This window comes from Silurus aristotelis (genome assembly GCF_946808225.1).
Source record: "Silurus aristotelis genome assembly, chromosome: 4".
NCBI classification, from domain to species: domain Eukaryota; kingdom Metazoa; phylum Chordata; class Actinopteri; order Siluriformes; family Siluridae; genus Silurus; species Silurus aristotelis.
The window spans coordinates 1,472,411-1,492,591 of record NC_139577.1 but is presented as its reverse complement, the minus strand read 5'-3'; the positions used below and the strand labels follow the sequence as shown (position 1 = coordinate 1,492,591).

Genomic DNA, 20,181 nt, shown 5'->3' with positions numbered 1-20,181 from the left:
TGTTTACTAAGTTCGGTCTTTAAAAAATGGTGTCTTATCGTATTAAGCCACATTAAGCGGTTTTTCACGTTGAAGCGTTTTTGGAACGCACACAAGCACGCGCTCTCAGCTACATCGTGCTGACATGTTCTGTTAACTTCAAACACACAGTTTAATAAAATCTAACTTTGTACGGGTTGCCAAGACACAAATATGGCCCACGTCCGCCCCCCTGGTCATGGTTGCTGTCGCATTAGGGTGACTGAGCCACACCCAGCAGGCACCACGTCTCATTACTGTTTGGTGTGTGATCATGACTACCAACTTGCACACCTGCACAGATCAGAAACAGGAACTGATGCACTGTCGTAGTTTTTTTTGTTTTCGTTCAATGATTATATTCTTGTAATCGTGTTTGTACAAAGATGAGATGAGATCATAGCTGAGTATCTTGGTATCAGACGTAGCACGCTGAGTAATCGTTATGAAGGAATTCTTCATGTATTTACACCCGTTGCAGGTACTTGCTCTGACTTGTATAAGAAAGCAGAATTCCCAGTGAGTATTGAAGGTGATTTTTTTAAAACCCTGTAAAATCCTTGTGCTCCTCTCGCTCCCCAGCTTGTGTGTTTGAACATGACGGCTTCCAGACTTGAGACAAAACTTGTAAAACTGGGCGTTTGCAAGCGAAAGTGAATATTCAGTGTCAGGTTTCTATTAAAATACCTGTTTTAAAAGCCAAAAGCCTCACTCTGGATAAGGGCGTCTGTTAAATGCTGTAAATGTAATGTAAATAAAAGATCAACAACTTTCCATTAGGTACTTTCCACTGTAAATTGGGCCTCGTCTGATCAAAATCAGTGTATGACCTATTATCGGTCTGTGACACCCACATGCAGCTGCCACAATGCAAACTTTAAATGCAATTTTTTTTTTTTTGCAATCCCTATTTCGAAGGTAACCAGATTAATGCTGAGTGAGCACAATTAAACTGTACTTATGATTAAGGATTATGCAATTAATCATATACACAACTGTCGGTTCAACATATCCAGCTCATAATTTAATAAACAGGTGTGTCAGGAGAAGGAAAACCTGAAAAAATTCTAGGAAATAAGCAGTTATAACCTAAGGGCTGGGTTGAGGGTTAAAGCGCTGGTGCAGTCTGCAGGTGCCGCACTGAGTGCTTCGTTGCTCTACCCCTGTGAAGAAGCACACACCTTGTTGAATTCTCAGGTATCTGGACTCCAGGCATCCAGGGCTCTGTCGAGAGGATTTAGGTTTTCTGCAATAATGTTCATTAAACGATATGAAAGAAGCACTTGGCTCTTTAACCCCACGGCGAAGCTCATCCAATTGAGCCACAGGATCTCGTATAAGCAACTGTTTCCAAAGGACTTTTAATTTTTTTCTTAAACTCTAATACGACTGAAAGCTAAAAGCGTAATTTAAACTGGGGCGGCTCCCACAACACGACATTAACCACTATACCCTCATGGCACAGTGAATGTGAGTTTGCATATTGGAGTTTTGTCTTCGTAAATGGCTCACATGTGCTCATAGGAAATAGCAAACTCTGAATAGTAGTTAGACTTTTCACTGCTGTTTTTCCTAACAACATTATTAATTAGGAGTGATATTTACAAAAGGGAGGCTTGAGGTTTTAAACCCTGAACCTTAGAACCACAAAGAAACCACAGCATTAACCTGGTGATCCACTGGTGCTTGGAGATACATGCATAATTTTAATCTTGATGCTCATCAGCCTGTCAACAGTGTAGAAATGAAAGGGGGTATGGCTTAAACCATGGACCTTCACAAACACAGAGACTTCCATTCATCTCATTCAGAGGTGGCAAAGTACACACATCCTTTACTTAAGTAGAAGTACAGATCCTCATGTTTTAAAATACTCGGGTAAAAGTTGAAGTACTGATTAAACCTTTTTACTCAAGTGAAAGTAAAGACGTTTTGGCTCAGACATGTACTTAAGTAAAAAGTAGTTATTACTTCTACCTGTTTTAGCTGTTAACTGGACCTCACATCACATCACATCATATTAGATAGATAGATAGATAGATAGATAGGGTTAATGTCAGGATCCCCACGAGGATGAGTTTGAGAGTTTGATTCCTGCTCGAGCTGGTGGTTGCTGTGTTGGTAAATAAAACTTCTGGACCTTGTCCCCTCTGAAAACATTTCAATTCTGTCCTTTCTGTGTTGGATTGATTTCCTGGTCTTTAATAAAAGATATCTCCACCAAAAAAAAAAGGCACTTCTGTGGTAGCTCAGTGGGTTAAGGCTTGTGCCTTAACATGGTCCTTAATATAGTCCACGCTGGTGATAAGGTTTCAAAGCCAGTCCTACATGCCTTCTTTCTTACTGCGATGGCATGAAACAAAGTATGAACCCTCCAAAAAGCACACATGCGGAAAGTAGTGTCTGGTGAGCAATGAGGTAGTTGACTGTAAACAAAGGCTGTGAAGACCTGCTGCTTCACAGCCTCAGAAAAAGTGAGGGTGATAGGTTTTTGGCAGAATTTTTCCCTATATATGCAAAACTAAGTCGATACTTTTTTGAACGTTTTTGCTTCATAACCCCCTGTTTTCAGCTTCTCAGACGCCGGGGGGGGGCGTTTTCTCCGGTATCACCTCATTAACTGTCCGTGTGGAAACATAGCAAAGGCTCTTAGTGATGTCCACACGTCTCTGCACTGATATAGCCTTTATATTTAATCACTGTACATATGCTTACATACATATCACATGCTGTAAATATGATACATGTTTAACACCTCCAAGCTGCCAGTTTTGGGCACCTGAGCAAGCACTTAACTCACTACTGCTCATTTAGTAAATGAGATCATTAAGAGTCGCTCGGGATAAACACTTCCTGTTGGAAGTGGCTATAACTGGCTATCTTTGTCTCTCTATTTTCTCTATCTAATTGTCTCTGTGTCTCTTTTAGTAATTGTCTCTGTGTCTCTTAGTAAATGTCTCTGTCTCACTGTATATGTCTCTCTCTTGCTGTCTCTCTATTTGTTTCTCACTCTTTCTAAAGCTGTGTCTGTGTCTCTTTGTCTTTGTCTCTGTCTTTCCTGCTTCTTTACATGTCTAACAAAGTTTTGAGTTTTGAAGTAATGCCATTAGTGATCTATGATGAAAGACTTTCCTGGTTCGATTCTTACCTCTAGTTTCATATTGAACATTATAAGAAGTTTTTAAAAACAGAACAATAAAAGGTCATTAAAATTGGTTGCTGGTAAATCATGGTATATCAGTGGTGCAGGTGTTGGAGATGTGGTTCTTGTACCTGAGTCACTTCTCATAGACTTTGAGTAACTGAGAGAATGAACAGGAAGGAGACGTTTTGACCCTCTACCATCATGATCTAAGAGAAAACAGTGGTCTCTTAACTATAGAAAAACCAAGGGTCCAATAAACAAAGCCTTGTTTGTCACCCCTCTGGTAGTGTAGTGGTTAGTGATGTGGTCTCTGCTATCTGACTCACCTGGTTCAATTCCTACCCCTTAGCTATCCTTTAAATTGTTTAAAAAGTTTTATAAAAGAACCAAAAAAGGTTCTAAAAATCAGGTTCTTGGAGGAGATCCTGTGGCTCAATTGGAAGAGCTTTACCTCTGGGTTGAGAGGTTGCTGGTTCAAACCCCAGCCAGGACTCAAAGTTAAGAGTGTGGAAGGTTCCGGTGACAGTAGTGATGAAGGTGTCAGAAATGGCTGCGTGGAAGGTCAGATGTGGACGGCTTCGGAGGGCGTATCCTGAACCAGGGGGGCAATATTCAGGCGTGTGCCCCCCTGGCATCTGAGAAGCTGAAAACAGGGGGTTATGAAGCAAAAACATCCAAAAAAGTATGAACCATGGCTCCGGGGAAAAATTTTTATTAAAACCTTTTCCTGCTTCCCCTAAATGCAAAACTATTACTCTCAATTTTTTCTGAGGCTGTAACCCAGCAGTTCTTTACAGTCTTTGTTCACAGTCACCCACTCCACTGGTCACCCACTCCACTTACCCAGTGTGGGGACAAGCTGGATTTGAACCAGCAACCTCTGAGCTCAGAAGCAAGGCTTTTACCACAAAGCCATCAAGTCCCACAACAAACCTTCTTTTTTTAGGGGGGTTAATCCTTCGTTTCACGCTTCAAAGTAAGAAATTCAGACCAGAAAGAAACACAGAAAGCAGGATTCGAACCCTGAACCCCACCAACAGCAAAATACCAGTCTTAACCCACTAGCAAGGCTTTTACCACAAAGCCATCAAATCCCACAATTCACCTTCTTTTTTTGGGGGGGTTTATCCTTCGTTTCATGCATCAAAGCAAGAAATTCAGACCAGAAAGAAACACAGAAAGCAGGATTCGAACCCTGAACCCCACCAACAGCAAAATACCAGTCTTAACCCACTGAACCATCTGGAAGGACAGGCTGTGCTGATTGTTTAGAGCAGGTCTATCTTTTCTTTCAAACCAGCAACACAAGAATATAACGCTAAAGACAGACTTAGGAAGCAAAATCATATCGTGACGAGCAGGATTTGAACCCTGATTCACACTATTAGCGAGGCACCAGCATTAACCCACTGAACCATCAGGAAGGACAAGCTGTGAAGCTTGTTTAGAGCAGGTCTATCTTTCTTTTTAACCCAGCAAAACAAGAATATGAAGACATAGGAATCAGGAATTTAACCTACCTCATGACTAGCAGACAGAAAGCCAGGTTTGAACCCTGACCACCAACATTAGCAAAGTACCAGCCTTAACCCACTAAGCCATCAAGAAAAAACAGATTGCGAAGCTTGATTATAACAGGTCTTTCATTTTTAAACCATCAACACAAGAATTTAACGCTAAAGAAAAATGTAGGAAGCGAATACAGATGTAAGTAGCACAAGTTGAACCCACATTGTAAATAGCAGTAAAACAGCAGGATTCGAACCATGATCCCACCACCAGCGAGACACCAACATTAACCCATTGAACCATCGGTGAGGACAGGCTCAGAAGCTTGTTTAGAGCAGGTCTATCTTTCTTTTCAACCCATTAAAAACAAAAATATATCGCTAAAGAAAAACGTAGGAAGTGAATCCTGATCGTGACTGGCAGGCAGAAAGCAGGATTCGAACCCTGAACCCCACCAAAAGCACGACACCTGATTTAACCCACTGAACCATCAGAGAAGACAGGCCAGGAGGTTTGTTTAGAGCAGGTCTATCTACCTTTAAACCATCAACACAAGAATATAAAGCTAAAGAAAGATTTAGGAAGCAGAAACATAACCGACATCGCAACTAGCAGGATTCAAACACTGATCCTTACCATCAGCGAGGCACCAGCCTTAACCCACTGAACCATGGAAGAGATCAGACTGGGATGCATGTTTAGATCAGGCACAAGCCTTAAACCACTGAGCGACCGCTGCTGAAAAGCATGTGTGCTTTATGGAGGGTTCATACTTTGTTTCATGCCATCGCAGTAAGAAAGAAGGCATGTAGGACTGGCTTTGAAACCTTATCACCAGCGTGGACTATATTAAGGACCATGTTCAGGCACAAGCCTTAAACCACTGAGCTACCACACAAGTGCCTTTTTTTTGGTGGAGTTATCTTTCATTAAAGACCAGGAAATCAAGAAATTAATCCAACACAGAAAGGAAATCTTTTCAGAGTGGACAAGGTCCAGAAGTTTTATTTACCAACACAGCAACCACCAGTTCGAGCAGGAATCAAACTCTCAAACTCATCCTCGTGGGGACCCTGACATTAACCCACTATCTATCTATCTATCTATCTAATCATGATGTGAGGTCCAGTTAACAGCTAAAACAGGTAGAAGTAATAACCACTTTTTACTTAAGTACATGTCTGAGCCAAAACTTCTTTACTTTCACGTAAGTAAAAAAGTTTAATCAGTACTTCAACTTTTACCCGAGTATTTTAAAACATGAGGATTTGTACTTCTGCTTAAGTAAAGGATGTGTGTACTTTTGCCACCTCTGCAATGGGTGTCTAAGGATATTATGATTGTTGTTTTAGCCTTGACTAAGATTGCTATTACAAGCCAAGTTTTGTCTTTATAAGCACTCATCTTTATTACACTTTAACTATTCATTAAGATAATTACTCCTAAATACTTATTACAAATACTCATAGTTCCATAATAGTGGTATTGGCAAGAACAACCTGTAATATGTTTTGCACATCACCAGTACTTAGGTAATAATTTATACCTCAGAAGATCAGGAACACCTGGGAAAGATTTATAAGATGTGGGTTTAAAATTAACCTTTTTAACCAGGTTGGACGTTTCAGGAACTTGAGGTTCTGAGGCCTAAATAGGAATTTGTGGTATCTGGTGACCAAAGTGTCTCCAAAAACACCAAGGCTCAGAGCTGCAGTTCTCCTTCAGCACTATGTAAATGTTTCGCTGCAGTGTCACCGTGCAGCAAAATTTAGTGTACCTACAGTGTAATATGAACAATCTGACACTGGTTCTGGGTTCGAGAGAAAATGGTTATGGATCGATTTGCAATTTTAGTACTTTTTATGTATAAAATATTAAACAATTGTATATAACATATGAACCATTGTATCTGTTTATCATAATCTATAGGCAAAAATAAGAATTATGGGATGTCTTCTGTTGAGATGAGCCATTAGCCATCTGATGTCACCGCTAACCAGATGTTGTTCAGGTGCAGGTTTGTTGTCATGCATGTATGTCTTTTTTTATTATGAGAAAAATATTCTCCCACAGTGACAGAGTGCAAATAAACAAGATAGGAGACTCTGTAGTATTTTTTATTCCCCAATAAGAATACAAAAAGTGACAATAAATCATTATTCAATATTCAGAGTGAACATATTAATTCCAAAAGAGAAAAAAAAAGAAGGAAAGCAAGCAGGCAGGCAGACGTCGTCATGCAGACTCTTTAGTCTCTCCTGAGCGGCAGATTCTCCTCCCGGATACCTTCCTTGGTAATGATGCAGATCTTGAGCGCGTCTCCGGTGTAGACATCGCGCTCTGCGGCCGATATAAACACGTCTTTAACCAACTGAAGGGCTTTATCCAGCGTCAATGGCAAGTGCTCCACGTTTTCCATGTTTTTGTATCCGATCTGTGTAAAAAAAAAGGAGAGGAGAAAAAAAAAGGATTTAAAAGATGAAAGTGTGTAAGGCAATGATTTTAGTTGAAATACGTGAAACAAAAATGAATGTCTTTCACTGTTATATGCATCATTAAGCACGATAAAATCTTTCATATTTAAAAGAAAAAACACCGAATGCTACTGCGATTATTTCTTGTATTTACACCTGTACATGTGTTTGTTTTTTTTTTTTTTAAGTAACACCACGCATCAGTAAACCTGTCACGTGTAATCCTACCTGATTGTCAAGCAGGGGCTGAAGCATTGCGCTTGCTGAGCCGCCAGCTTTGTAAGCGTCCCTCTGGTACGATCCGACCGGATCGAAACTGTATACAGCACCTCGCCCTTGAAATGATAAATGAGGGGTGAAAAAAAGACCATAAACAAAGCAGTAAAAAAATTAAAAAACTTCTGTCTTTTTGGTAATGTTACTCCGTTTGAACTGAAATAACAACCAATAATAAAAAATTAAAAAGTACCTTCTTCGTCGAGGCCACCGATTATGTTGTAGACGTAGTACGGGAAAAAACGCCTGCCGTACAGAATTGTCGAAAGCATGGCTGCGATAGCGCCGCTGGTCATGGATTTGTTATTTGAGTGCTTGTACATCTGCCAGAACGAAACAACACACAGATCAGAGGCTGAAATGACTAAAAATCTGCAATATCAAGCACAAGGAGAAAAGTCGTAGACACAATGGACTTAATTTGTTACAGAAAGGTGAGGCTCAGTGATAGACAGCGTATCACCGGCTGTAGATATCAGATCAGTGTAATGTTACAAATATTCTTTCCTCTACCTTGAGCCTCGCATCTATGATTTTAGTCAGAGTCAAACAGTCCCCGTGGAATCCGCTGCACCCGATCACCGTCTGGTCGGTCCTGTGTGTGAGAACACAGAATTATCAAGTATTTTAATTTTTTTTAAGTCAAATGTGGATTCGAGGATACCTGGTCGACAGACTGGCCACTTACAGTTTATAGCACTTTGGAGAGTCTCGGCTGTGGATCGAGTATCCCTCACTTAGACGTGTATCAGACGCAACTAAAGCAAAATCTTCTCCAGCCACGGCCAGAACAGTCCTGTGTGACACAATGGGAAAATTTTTGATAAATGAAGGGATTCCATATTCAACACAAAGACTTCTTTTAAAAAAGAGTTCACACCTCAACTGCATCCAAACATACACGAGGGTCAACTAGATAGATGGAAAATAGATTATTACTGAGAGATTAACTAACATGTGAAGACCCCTAAATAATGAGATGCTAGCTCTATTGGGAGCTCATGCTATACACGCAGTTACATAGCTGTACATTTTCATTTGTAATCATTTCTTTCATTGACAGTGGGATGTCCAGGAAAGAGAATATCATACATGAAGTTGCACAGCCAAAACTTGCATTGTAAAAAAGTAAAGCCACGCCCCCAGGGGCAGAGCTTAACCTAATTAGAGAGCATTTAATTGGCTGAACACAAGATTGGTACTGGATGAGTCATTTATTACAATTACATTATCTCCAATAGTATTTTTATACACCCAGGAGTGAAGAACAGTACAGGAGAGGTGCAATGAGCTCTAAAACACCTATTTTTTTTATTTATTTCCGGGGCACTCAGGAAAAGATTCCAATAAGGCGGTTATTCTGTGTATTAAACGTAGACTCGCAAATAAAGATATTACGTGTTATAAACTTTAATTTAAAGCTATAATAACAGCTGCATAAGTCAAAATGTTCCTAACAGAAAACTTAAAGCAGCTATCGAGCACCAGAACAGATCAAACCCCGGATTTATCATCACTTTCATACTCTGAACAAAATGTATTCAGTTGAGTATTCAGTGTATTAAATACTAAGCAGATTTGATGCTCGTTAAAATCAAAACCCCGACATTTAACACCCGGACCGAGACCGAGCGCCTGATGTCCGGCTCAGTGCACCAACACCGCAGACTGGGACATGACAAAGCCGGCTACAAGCGCTCCAGCACGCACTCATTCTGGTTTCTTACCCTCCGTTAAAAGCATAAGGAGAGAATCTATTCTCTACAGGCCCGGTGTAGTGATACTCCTTCATCTTTCCGTTTTCTCCAAAGGCCTGTGTGGACAGCATGACTGCACCTGAACTGAAAGCGTAACTTCTTCTCAGAAATCTCGCTGTCTCACTGCAACATGGCGGACGGAAGTTGATTTGCCACCACTTCCGGTGGCGTCACTGACAAGCAGAAGACTATAGTAATATCATAAATTATAATGTGTTTAAATCATGTTTAAAGTATATTTATTAAATTATCGTATAAATCATATAATATTCACAAAAACAACGATTTAAAAAAATATTACTGTTTTTAGTTTTATTATAAAATATTAATAAAATATTAAATACTATATTACTTATAATACTACCGCTGATAATAATGATATAATACATTTATATTTATATTTAATTATCATATTATCATATGATTATTACAACAACAATAATAATTGCTATTGTTAATTATTATAAATACAAAAATATTACTAATGTTAATTTAAATAAATTAAATACTATTATTGTTATTATTAATCATAATAATATACTACTACTACTACTACTAGTAGTAATAATAATACTAATAATAATAATAATAATAATAATAATAATAATAATTATTATTATTATTATTATTATTATTATTATTATTATTATATTCATAATTATAATAATGTTTATTCTGAAGGCCTTAAGAAATATTTTTTCGACCCTGGCAGCACATGATGTCTAAAATCTGATTAAATACAAATTCAAACATAACTATATTTCACTGGAAGCAGCTCAACCAAGAGAAAAGATATTCATGTAAAAAAAATACTGTAAAATGTCAGTGATTATGAAAGTGTTTAAGCTAGCAGAAAAGGCCCTGCTGGCCCTGACAACACCACCTTGAGAAAATATTACCCGAATAATTATTCAATTATTGTCATTTTTTAAAATTATTTTATTACTATAGTGTAAGTTAGTTCGACCTCCACTACTGGCACACACTAAGATTTATTCAGTTCTATTCTGTAATTTTTTTCCCCCCTCTGCCACATGCTGTTATTCATTTATACACACCTGAATATTTATAGGAATGCATGCTGTTTGAGATTTAATGTAATATTGTGTAAATAAATAAAAGATACTATGTGCTGTTTTCTTGTTTATTTATCTTGGACATAGTGGAGCATTAAATATTTTCCTCAAATTCAAACATGCTTCAAACTTGAATAAATTTTTTGTGAATTCTCCCCTCAACTTTAATTTTTTTTAAAAAATAATTGTTGGTTTATATATTATGCTCTATCATCATCATTATGACCAGGTTGAAGTTTCTTAGATATCCAATTTATTCTATTTTATGTTTTTGTTATAATTCTCATACCTAAGCAGCTTCACTAAAAAAAATTAAAGGTAAAGTTATAAATATTCTGCATCTTTTGTCACACCCTGAACACCGCATTCCTTCCAGACAGCTTGGTTTCAAGCACATGAACATTTGGCTGCCTCACAATTATGACGACCTTGTCAGCATGACGTCTGTGTTCAAGACTCAGAAATCTCTGTGCGTGATATCCATCAGTGTTATTATCAATTAATTACTAAGTAGCAGGTGTATATTGTACCAACATCAGCTCTCAAACCTGGATGAAGAAATGACTGAAGAGTAAAGAGTAAATGAACAATTGAACCCTTAGTTCTAAATGAGGTGGTAAGCTATAAGAAGAGAACCACCTCATTTAGAACTAAGGGTTCAATTGTTCATTTACTCTTTACTCTTCAGTCATTTCTTCATCCAGGTTCAATCCATTGTTGTATAGGTCGTTTGAATTGAATGGGTTAAAACTAAATCAATAACTACAAGATAAGTAAATATTTAAAATATTTCAGGCTTTTTAGTGGAAAACACGTGGACAAAAAGTTCCTAGCCAGAATATAATCGTACACTTTATTCAAATGTTATTCAAATCGCTGTTATTTGTAGGTCACTTTTAACAATGGGCATCGTTCTAAAAGTGGCTTTACAGAAATAAATGGAATGCAAATATAAATTTCAACAATGTTTCCCTGTAAATCTTGACCGAGCCTGAGGTGATGATGGTGAATGCGAAAAAAACTCACAAAAAGTGATATGAAGTAGAAACCTTGAGGGGAACCAGACTTTTTTTATTGTACAATTATTACAAGGGTAAAAATGTAAGAATAGATTAGAATAGAACTCAAGTACAAATAGAAACAGGTTGCAAACGATAGAAATATAAAATAAAGAAAATTCAGTATAGACAATTAACAATAATAATATTATGACCACCTGCATAATATTGTGTTTGTTGGATTCTGTTGGATCGAAACCACACGGACCAGCCTTCGCTCTCCAAGTGCATCAATGAGCCTCGTCCCCAGGTTCACCACTGTTCCTTCCTTGGAGCACTTTTGATCAATTCTGACCACTGCAGACCAGGAACATCCCACAAGAGCTGCAGTTTTGGAGACGCTCTGACCCAGACGTCTAGACGTCACAATTTGTCAAACTCGCTCAGATCCTTACGCCCATTTTTCCTGCTTCTAACACATCAACTTTGAGGACAAAATGTTCACTTGCTGCCTAATAAATAATTAATAAATCCACCCACTACCAGGTGCCATGATGAAGAGATCTTCAGTGTTCTTCACTTCAGCACTCAGAATGTTATAATGTATTCGGTGTATACAGGAGCAGAAGTTGTGCAAAAGTAGTTTGATGGTTTATGGGGAATTTTTTTTAAAAAAGCAGAAAGTAAAAGTGTGCCTCCTGCTGCTGTAGAGATCTTCCCCTGGGCGTTCTCCATACAGTTCAGGTTACACAGGGTGGAGCTTGGTGGTGTTTATTACAGTCGAGCAAACGAACATTGTACATTTTGGAAAGTGAGAACACACACACACACACGGACACACACATTAGTTTCAGAGATGTTTCGTTGTGGCATCGCGTATCCCCGGTGCAGGTGGATCCTGCCTCTTCTCCTGCTTTTTGCAGTTATTTTTGATATAATCGCCATCGCGGCTCAGTCCGGATGGGTGGAGGACGAGAACGCCAAGTCGCACTACGCCAGTATGTGGGATCAGTGTCGGGGCCGCAACAACAACTGGACCTGCAAGTCTCTCATGGAGTTCTGTAAGTCCTGATCAACAATTTCATCCAATTATTATTCATTATTGTGTCCTGTACATGTGCTTTCTCATTAATACCGATCACGTGATAACTTTACAAACAAACTTTATAGGCGCAATGGCCTGTTGCTTCATCCTGAACTGTGTACAGTACATATTATTATTACATACATTATATATAGTTTTGTAAAATATTAACTTTTTTCTTAAACATATACTGTGCAAAACATTTATAAACCGAGCAGGATTTGGGGAACACCCATGGAATTTCCCTTCTTCTCGCTCACTTCATCAAGGCGCTATCTTTATGACCCATATCCGCACTTTCGAAAATGAAATACAGTATAGTCAATTGTTAAAGGTTTCTCTCGAAAAAATTTTTTATAAATACAAACATGGGACTATAGTATTATATATCCTGAATAATTAAAATTTTCCGGAAAAACTAATCATAAATTATAAAAACAAAAAAAGTTTTTCTAACCATAAAACGGTTTTTGTATGTGTAAAGGAGATAACTTGTTAAACCAGTAGACAGATTCGGTTGTTCGTGCACCACGCAGGTGGTATTTGTGTGTGTGTGTGTGTGTGTGTGTGTGTGTGTGTGTGTTACTCTTTGCATTCAGGTGCTCGACGCCATTTTGTTTGTATCAGACTTGTGTTCAGGTTGACTGTACTCTACTGTACTGTCTACATCTGACATTCTGTATTCGCCCCATGGTTTATTAACGAATGGCCAATTTTAGTCCCACTTTGTTATTCGTGCAATGGAGACTTGTATCCAAACCATCGTTCCATTTTCATAAATCAAAATTCAACCCAAGTCTGTAATGTTAAAAGATTTTCCACTAACCAAAAAAGACTAAACACACAACTCGAACTGAACACACAGATCTAAACAGTTCCCACACTGCTGGTCCAGTAGAAACCAGTGTAATCATTTCTGCAACTTGGAAATAACAGAATATGTTCTCGCGCCGCCCTTTACACGTTCCATCTCTGTCTCCTAGGGTGTGGACGCATGAGAAAACGACTCTCTGTTCTGTACTGAAAGAATGCAGAGAAACAAACAGTTCATTCCCACGACACATAACGTCTCAAAAATTCAGAAAAAAAAAAATGAATTATACATTTACGTGATGCAGGTTGAACGTTTTTAAAATAAACAACATCCCCTGTGTGTGTGTGTGTTTACTAAATATTGTGCTTAAAGAAAACTGACTATATGCTTTGCCTTTCTCAGCATGGGCTCAGGCAGTTGCTGCTCTGATGATCATCGGCCTCATCATCCTCATCATTGCCTTCATCATCTCGTGTGTGGCGCTATGCTGTAGCCTTAATATACCTATTTTGCCATTTATTGCAGTACTCCTCATAATTACAGGTAAGAGTCGCTTTGAGCTGTAAGATTGTGCTATGAGAAAAATAAATGTCTGTGGTTATGTAGTATGGCAACATTTAGAAAATGGCCATAACTTGTACAGTAAATAGTAGCGAAACCTTTTTAAAACTGTTAGTACATTGTATATTAAAGAGAAACTACAGTGATAGTAAGCACAAGCCTGAACAAAGGCGAGCCTTGGGCTCTTTCCATGTGATTTGCGGAAGCTAGGCGCCTCTGCGCGCCACCCTCTGCTTTGTTATGTTGGTTCGCTGTGGGGCTGGGAGTGGTTACTAAGATACTCAATGTCCCAAAACAAACACACACACACACACACACACGCACAATTCAGCATTCATAAGAGTATGACATTAAAATCTTGTCATGACTTTCTCTTCACTCAGACAGTTTTGTTGTCACAGCAGTAGGCAAGTGGTAGAGCAGGAAGAGCCTGTCTACGATGAGTAATAATCTGGGGAGGAGAAATCTTATCTTTCTCACTCCTGTGTGAAAGAATTGCAGCTACACACCCTAAAGGGCGAGGCATTGCATGTACACGCAAGACTTTTATTCTCGTCTCAACCCTTCCCAGCGGTGATTAAATCATTACAAGGCCTGTTTGGGCAATTTTTTTGTAATATATCATTTTTGAAAAATAAGAATTTACAGGATATTTTTTAACGTTCATGTTTGCATATCAGTCCTTTGAATCGGATCACACCGGTCTCATTTTCTTGTTTCTGTTTAATATGCTCACACAATTTAATAATGTGACTTGTGCCGTTTCAGCCGTACTCCAGATCATCGCTCTGATCATCTATCCTGTAAAATTCAACGAACTGATCTTTGAAGGGAACTACGACTACACCTGGGCGTATGGTTTCGGCTGGGGAGCCACTATCATCACTATTGGTTGCGCAATCCTGTTTTGCTGCCTGCCTCGCTATGAAGACGAACTCAGTGGTATTGCGAAGACCAAATACATCTACACTTCGGAATAACAGCCTTCTCCGTCCTACAACATATCGCCCACTCGATCTAAGAACTATTTGACTTAATAATACTTGTAAAGCTCCAAAAAGGAATTGGCACACTCTGCTCAAGATAGAATAGAAGAAGATAAAAGTTCACTAGAAGAGAAATATGGGAAACATGAACAGTATTTTGTGCCTTAACAAGGATTATTTATATAAAACGAGCTTCTTTTTACAAAGGCTCTACTGTGCATGCTCTGCCATTACTGGTCAAAGCTACGTTTAAGTCCTTTAAGGCGGCATTTCAGTTTTTATCACTTCCTCATTGTATGACTTACCGTTTCTGTTTCTGTCCTTATATATCCAAGTGCCAGGGTAGGAATTTGCTCTACATTGGAGTAGGGCTTGTGTTCTCCGCTAAACATTTGATAAAGACTTTTAATGGCTGTATCTTGTGTTTGAAATAAGTATATTTTTAGAGCCCTTTTTTTATTATAATTTTTTTTTAATTTTTAGAATCAAATATTAATTCATGTAGACTTGCACAGGATTTTTAGCATTGTATCTAGCATTTAAGAAATTGCATTAAAAGTATTAAAAAATAAGATTAAAAAAATTCTACAAGTGTGTTGTAGAAACACTGCTCTCATATTGACCAGATAGAAATTTATCTCCTAATACTGTAAACTACTGTATACTAATACTGTCCTATCAGAAATGCTGTATAGAGTTGCGTGTGTTTGGTGTGCATGGACAGATGAATGTTTCTGTTGCTTAAGCAACTGCCTTTTTCATACACTGACAGAAATATGAGCTTTTATATTTACATTTACAGCATTTAGCAGAAGACTTTGTCCAGAGCGATGTACAAAAGTGCTTTGAATCTCTCTCTCTCTCTCTCTCTCTCTCTCTCTCTCTCTCTCTCTCTCTCTCTCTCTCTCTATATATATATATATATATATATATATATATATATATATATATACATGTAGAGGTTTGGACACAAATTTTCTGTTAATTGATCTAAAGGGTTTATATGGCTTTCTTTATTTTCAGCGTTTTAACACTAACTATGCTGGGGTTTTTTTTTTGTAAAACTTTTAGATGTTTTCATTAATTTTGTCCAGGTTTTATTGCAATCCAATGCAAAATAAAGGGAGACCAAACTGTACTCGGTTTTCATTCATTTTACAGCAATTCATTTCCAATATGAATAAAGAATGTTCCTGGAATTCACGATTAAACTAAACATTAGAGTTTTTTTTTTTTTTTTTGAGAAGCAAGGTGAAAAAAAATGCTGCCTCACAGCTCCATGTTCTACAGTTTGATCCTGAGCTCAGGTTTCTTGTCTGGAGTCAGGTGTCATGTTCTTTGCTTTTAGGTTTCCTCCAAGTTCTCAGGTTTCCTTCCCACTTACACCAATCGGTGGAGTATATTGGTTACAGGAAGCTTTACGTAAATCCTCCAGTCACCTGTAACATAAATTTGGGACGCTGTTTATGTAAATTAACATTGGAATCTATTGGACTGTAGTGAGAACATGTTCCTTTACATAGTGAATTTCATTTGAATACATTTAAAATCTAAAGCTAAACCTGTTCCTGAAATGCTTTCGGAGCATGAACTAATGTAGCACACACACACACACACACACACACACACACACACACACACACACAAACTTTTTATTAACTTTACTGTGGTGTTCTATAATACCTCCTTTGTCTGCTGGTAGTTCATGCTAGGCTTGAAAGGGTTCTGGGAAAAATCTTAGCAACCAAAGAAAATAAATGTGCCGTAGAAACCTCCCTTATACACACCAATAAATAATCAGGGTTGCTTTTATTTACTTTTTTTTTATTTTTTACACCATTAAGCTTTTTTTTTTAACCATTTTAAGCTCCCATTAAGTTGCAGGTGAAAAAAATAGCAATCGGCCATCAACAAAAAGAAAACATAATCTTATATTAAAAACATATTCAAATAACATTGAATCAATTTCCATAAAAATAAGTTATGGCGTTCGAATTAACGGTGAAAATGCAGATGGTGTATGTGCTGTACAAAACCATTTATGGAGAAAAAATTAGACGTTTTTAACTTTGAATTGTCCACAAACCAAAACTGTTAACCAATAATAACTTCTACAAAAGAGAGAGAGACGGAGAAAGAAAGAATAAATAACATGTATGTTGAATGAATAAAGTTTTGGAGCTTGTTAAATTCTTGTAATATACAGTTACTGATCATAAAAAAGCATTGTTTTGTCAAGAAACGATCATTATTGATAGAACTGTCTAAGGCTAATTATACAGACCATTAGTCTATTCTTTGGGTTTCTTTACAAATGTATATTTATTTTAATTCAGTGTCAAATAATCCAACTTGAGGCTGTAATATATACATCACAATAAAAAAAGCATAAACAATTTTCCTACTTTACCTAAACATTTCTATTCTACTGTATTTTATCTTAACAGTCACATAAAATAATTTTCCGAGCACATGGTTGGAAAGGTGCTGATGTTGCACATGGTGTTACAGTCGGCCACCTGTAAAAAAAATAAAAATAAAAAACACTGTCCAGGTGACAAAGGCATTAGTCATAGATCAACCCTTTTTCTTGGCAGGGTTGTAATAGTGTCATATCTGTTTTACACAATGGATTGCTCAGGGTTCAAAAATATTTTCCTTACAATAACCAAATCTTCGACTGAAATATTGAGGTCACTGCAATCGTCCACAAGTGGACTCTTCGGAAGTAATGACGTCACGTCTGACAGTAAATGGTTGCACCAGATCAAATGTAAGATTTTCACAGGAATTACTGAGAAATGTTGCGCAATCCAAATTTGCTGTTGTTGTTGTAGCATTACCAGATTTACCAGGCAAAATCTTGGTGTGCCATTTTAACGTAGATGATGTTTTGTGCAAATTGTTCAAGGAAAAAAAACAGTATAAATGGTTAATGAAAAAGTTTAACAGGTTTAAACAGGTTTGCCAATCTTTCCTCACGATGTTCATCTTTTCTTGAAAGGTTTGTTTTTGTAAATGCCCTTGTAAGTGTATCTGCACCCACTTTCCACTGTCAGACAATGTGAAATAAAAAAAACAGCATTTAAATCCACATTAATATATTTGAGCTTGCACAGTTTGCTACAGATTCGGTTTACGAGCTCGGACAAGTGCACTCTGTGAACATCTGGAAGGCGTCCAAAAATGTCTGCATTTTCACGTCCTTTGATCAGATGTCCTTAGTGACTCCAGCTCGCAACCTGCAACAGTTTCAAGCAACATGGTATGTAAGCTACAAGATCTCACAGTGAAGGCCCAACTTCACTTTTGAGCCCGGCAACACGTGACGTGATGGTTGAAATCTGATTGGATAGAAACTCTAACATAAACGTACACTCTTATATTATTACTTATTTTAACAAAAATTAATTTGTGATAGAAGAGTATCTGTGAGAGTTAAAGGGAAAGTTTATAGGACTGTGGTGAGACCTGGGATGTTGTATGGATTAGAGACAGTGGCATTGAGTAAAAGACAGGAGGTGGAGCTGGAGGTAGCAGAGCTGACGATGTTGAGATGTTCGTTGGGAGTGACGACGTTTATTAGAGGGACAGCGCATGTAGGACGTTCTGGAGACAAGGTGAGGGAGGTGAGATTGAGATGGTTTGGACATGTGCAGAGGAGGGACATGGGGTATATCAGTGAGAGAATGCTGAGGATGGAGCCACCAGGAAGGAGGTTCATGGATGTGGTGACTGAGAACATGCAGGTAGTTGGTTTCAAAGAGGCAGATGTAGAGGACAGAGTAGTATGGAGACGGATGATCCGCCGTGGAGACCCCTAACAGGAGAAGCCGAAAGAAGAAGAAGAAAAGAGATTTTAATGAAAATAGAATTACAAGTTGTTTTCTGTATTTGTGCTGTAATCAATTTCTTGAAACTCTTCCAAGACTTATCAACTCTATCTTCTCTTAAATATGGCACTAGGTATCTAAGTTAATGGTTTATACTTTTATCTTCTGGCCTACAATCACACACACACAAACACACACACACACACACACACACACACACACACACACACACACACACACACACACACACACACACACACACACACACAAAAAAACACAAAGTCTGAGTTTCTTGAATGGAAACGATCTCAGGTTTTTATCTCTTTTAACCCTTTTATGTACCAGGAGATATAGATTGTATCTCCCAACATCTCTCATTAGCAAAACGCCAATGGCAAATGACACACATAAACGATCCTGAGAACCATTTATTTACATGTGTTTAAAGCCGATGGTTACCTCCTAGAGATGCAGTTCGTAAAACCGGTCGAACAAAGGCGTCATTGTCGGGGAGAAGAATGTGCCAAAAAAACTGTGCCAGACAAGACGCATGAATAACGCCCTAAAAAGTAGTCTTACTCAGCCCTGGTGCAGATTCTTCTTTCTCAGAATTACATATTAAATCACTTAACTACATGCTCTCCCACACTTTTCTTCTTTTTGTTTATTAAGAAAAATGATAAAAATGACTGAAATCTTGTGTATCTATTTTTCCTCCTGAATCACAATTTGAAAATATAGCTATAAAGAAAAGGAAATAATTGTTGTAACTGGTATCAAATTAATTATTGGCTAATTTATACATCTTTCTGTTTTTCGTTTTTCCCCTCAAAAGGTACATTTATTATGCAAGGCTGTATTTATACAGTATATTTTATTGAATGCCAAATGTACACATGCTGTTCTGCAACAGAAGCTTCATTAAATGACGTTAAACCTTCTGATATTTGGGTTTATTTAAAATTTGTATCTGTCCCTCATAGAGGGATTATAATATAATATCTAAATACATGATATAATAACATCTGACCCCAACCTCACACCTGACTTGAAAAATGTATGTCCTGTGTGTCAATATGCCAACAATTCAGTTAAAGAAAGCATTTTTTTTTTTTGTAAGGAATGACAAGCATAAAGACCCTGGGCTTAATATCAGACATATATGATATAAAAATCACCACTCACTGCAGATTTCTCTACCCATAATGTAATGCAATAAATACTGAAATGTTCTGATATCTTTCCTAAGGCAATCAGCACTAGAATAAGAACTAGATAGAACATTCATCCATCCATCCATCCATCCATCCATCCATCCATCCATCCATCCATCCATCCATCCATCCATCTGTTTGCTTTTATTCAACAAAATAACTAAACAAAGGATTTAATAAAGAAAATTGACTCACTTGCAATGCCAACAGAAGATCATTTTACCACTAGATGGCAGCATCTCCTTTCCTCAGGCATCATACTTTTCAATGATGTCATTACAGTTGTCTAGCCATGATGTCACTGAAAATACTGCGGAGAGAGAGAGAGAGAGAGAGAGAGAGAGAGAGAGAGAGAGAGAGAGAGAGAGAGAGAGAGAGAGAGCCTAAAAGTTTTACTACCGACACAAGAGATGCCTTTTGATCGCCATGTTTCTGA

The 20,181-nt window shown here is 37.8% G+C and overlaps 2 protein-coding genes across 2 annotated transcripts; one reads left to right on the top strand and one right to left on the bottom strand.

Moving 5' to 3' along the window:
- Positions 1–6,773: 6,773 nt before the first annotated feature.
- psmb1 (proteasome 20S subunit beta 1) lies at positions 6,774–9,340 on the bottom strand. The gene is made up of 6 exons (XM_083539210.1): positions 9,150–9,340; positions 8,111–8,218; positions 7,936–8,017; positions 7,616–7,745; positions 7,375–7,481; positions 6,774–7,106 (listed from the first exon to the last, which is right to left on the bottom strand). The coding sequence occupies exons 1-6, from the start codon at positions 9,248–9,250 to the stop codon at positions 6,921–6,923; spliced, it is 714 nt and encodes a 237-aa protein (XP_083395336.1). The 5' UTR covers positions 9,251–9,340; the 3' UTR covers positions 6,774–6,920.
- Positions 9,341–11,996: 2,656 nt separating this feature from the next.
- Positions 11,997–15,836, top strand: perp (p53 apoptosis effector related to pmp22). The gene is made up of 3 exons (XM_083539213.1): positions 11,997–12,314; positions 13,554–13,694; positions 14,481–15,836. Exons 1-3 carry the CDS (start codon positions 12,110–12,112, stop codon positions 14,690–14,692), a joined length of 558 nt encoding a protein of 185 aa, XP_083395339.1. The 5' UTR covers positions 11,997–12,109; the 3' UTR covers positions 14,693–15,836.
- Positions 15,837–20,181: the final 4,345 nt, after the last annotated feature.

What these genes read in the sequence shown, in the direction of transcription:
- psmb1 (XM_083539210.1), bottom strand. Translation starts at nt 9,250, where the DNA reads ATGCTGTCCACACAGGCCTTTGGAGAAAACGGAAAGATGAAGGAGTAT. An exon ending in TCATAGATGCGAGGCTCAAG is followed by an intron (nt 7,746 to 7,935) that starts GTAGAGGAAAGA and finishes TCGTTCTGGCAG; the next exon opens with ATGTACAAGCACTCAAATAA. An exon ending in CGGTGGCCTCGACGAAGAAG is followed by an intron (nt 7,482 to 7,615) that starts GTACTTTTTAAT and finishes TATCATTTCAAG; the next exon opens with GGCGAGGTGCTGTATACAGT.
- perp (XM_083539213.1), top strand. Translation starts at nt 12,110, where the DNA reads ATGTTTCGTTGTGGCATCGCGTATCCCCGGTGCAGGTGGATCCTGCCT. An exon ending in CAAGTCTCTCATGGAGTTCT is followed by an intron (nt 12,315 to 13,553) that starts GTAAGTCCTGAT and finishes TGCCTTTCTCAG; the next exon opens with CATGGGCTCAGGCAGTTGCT. An exon ending in AGTACTCCTCATAATTACAG is followed by an intron (nt 13,695 to 14,480) that starts GTAAGAGTCGCT and finishes GTGCCGTTTCAG; the next exon opens with CCGTACTCCAGATCATCGCT.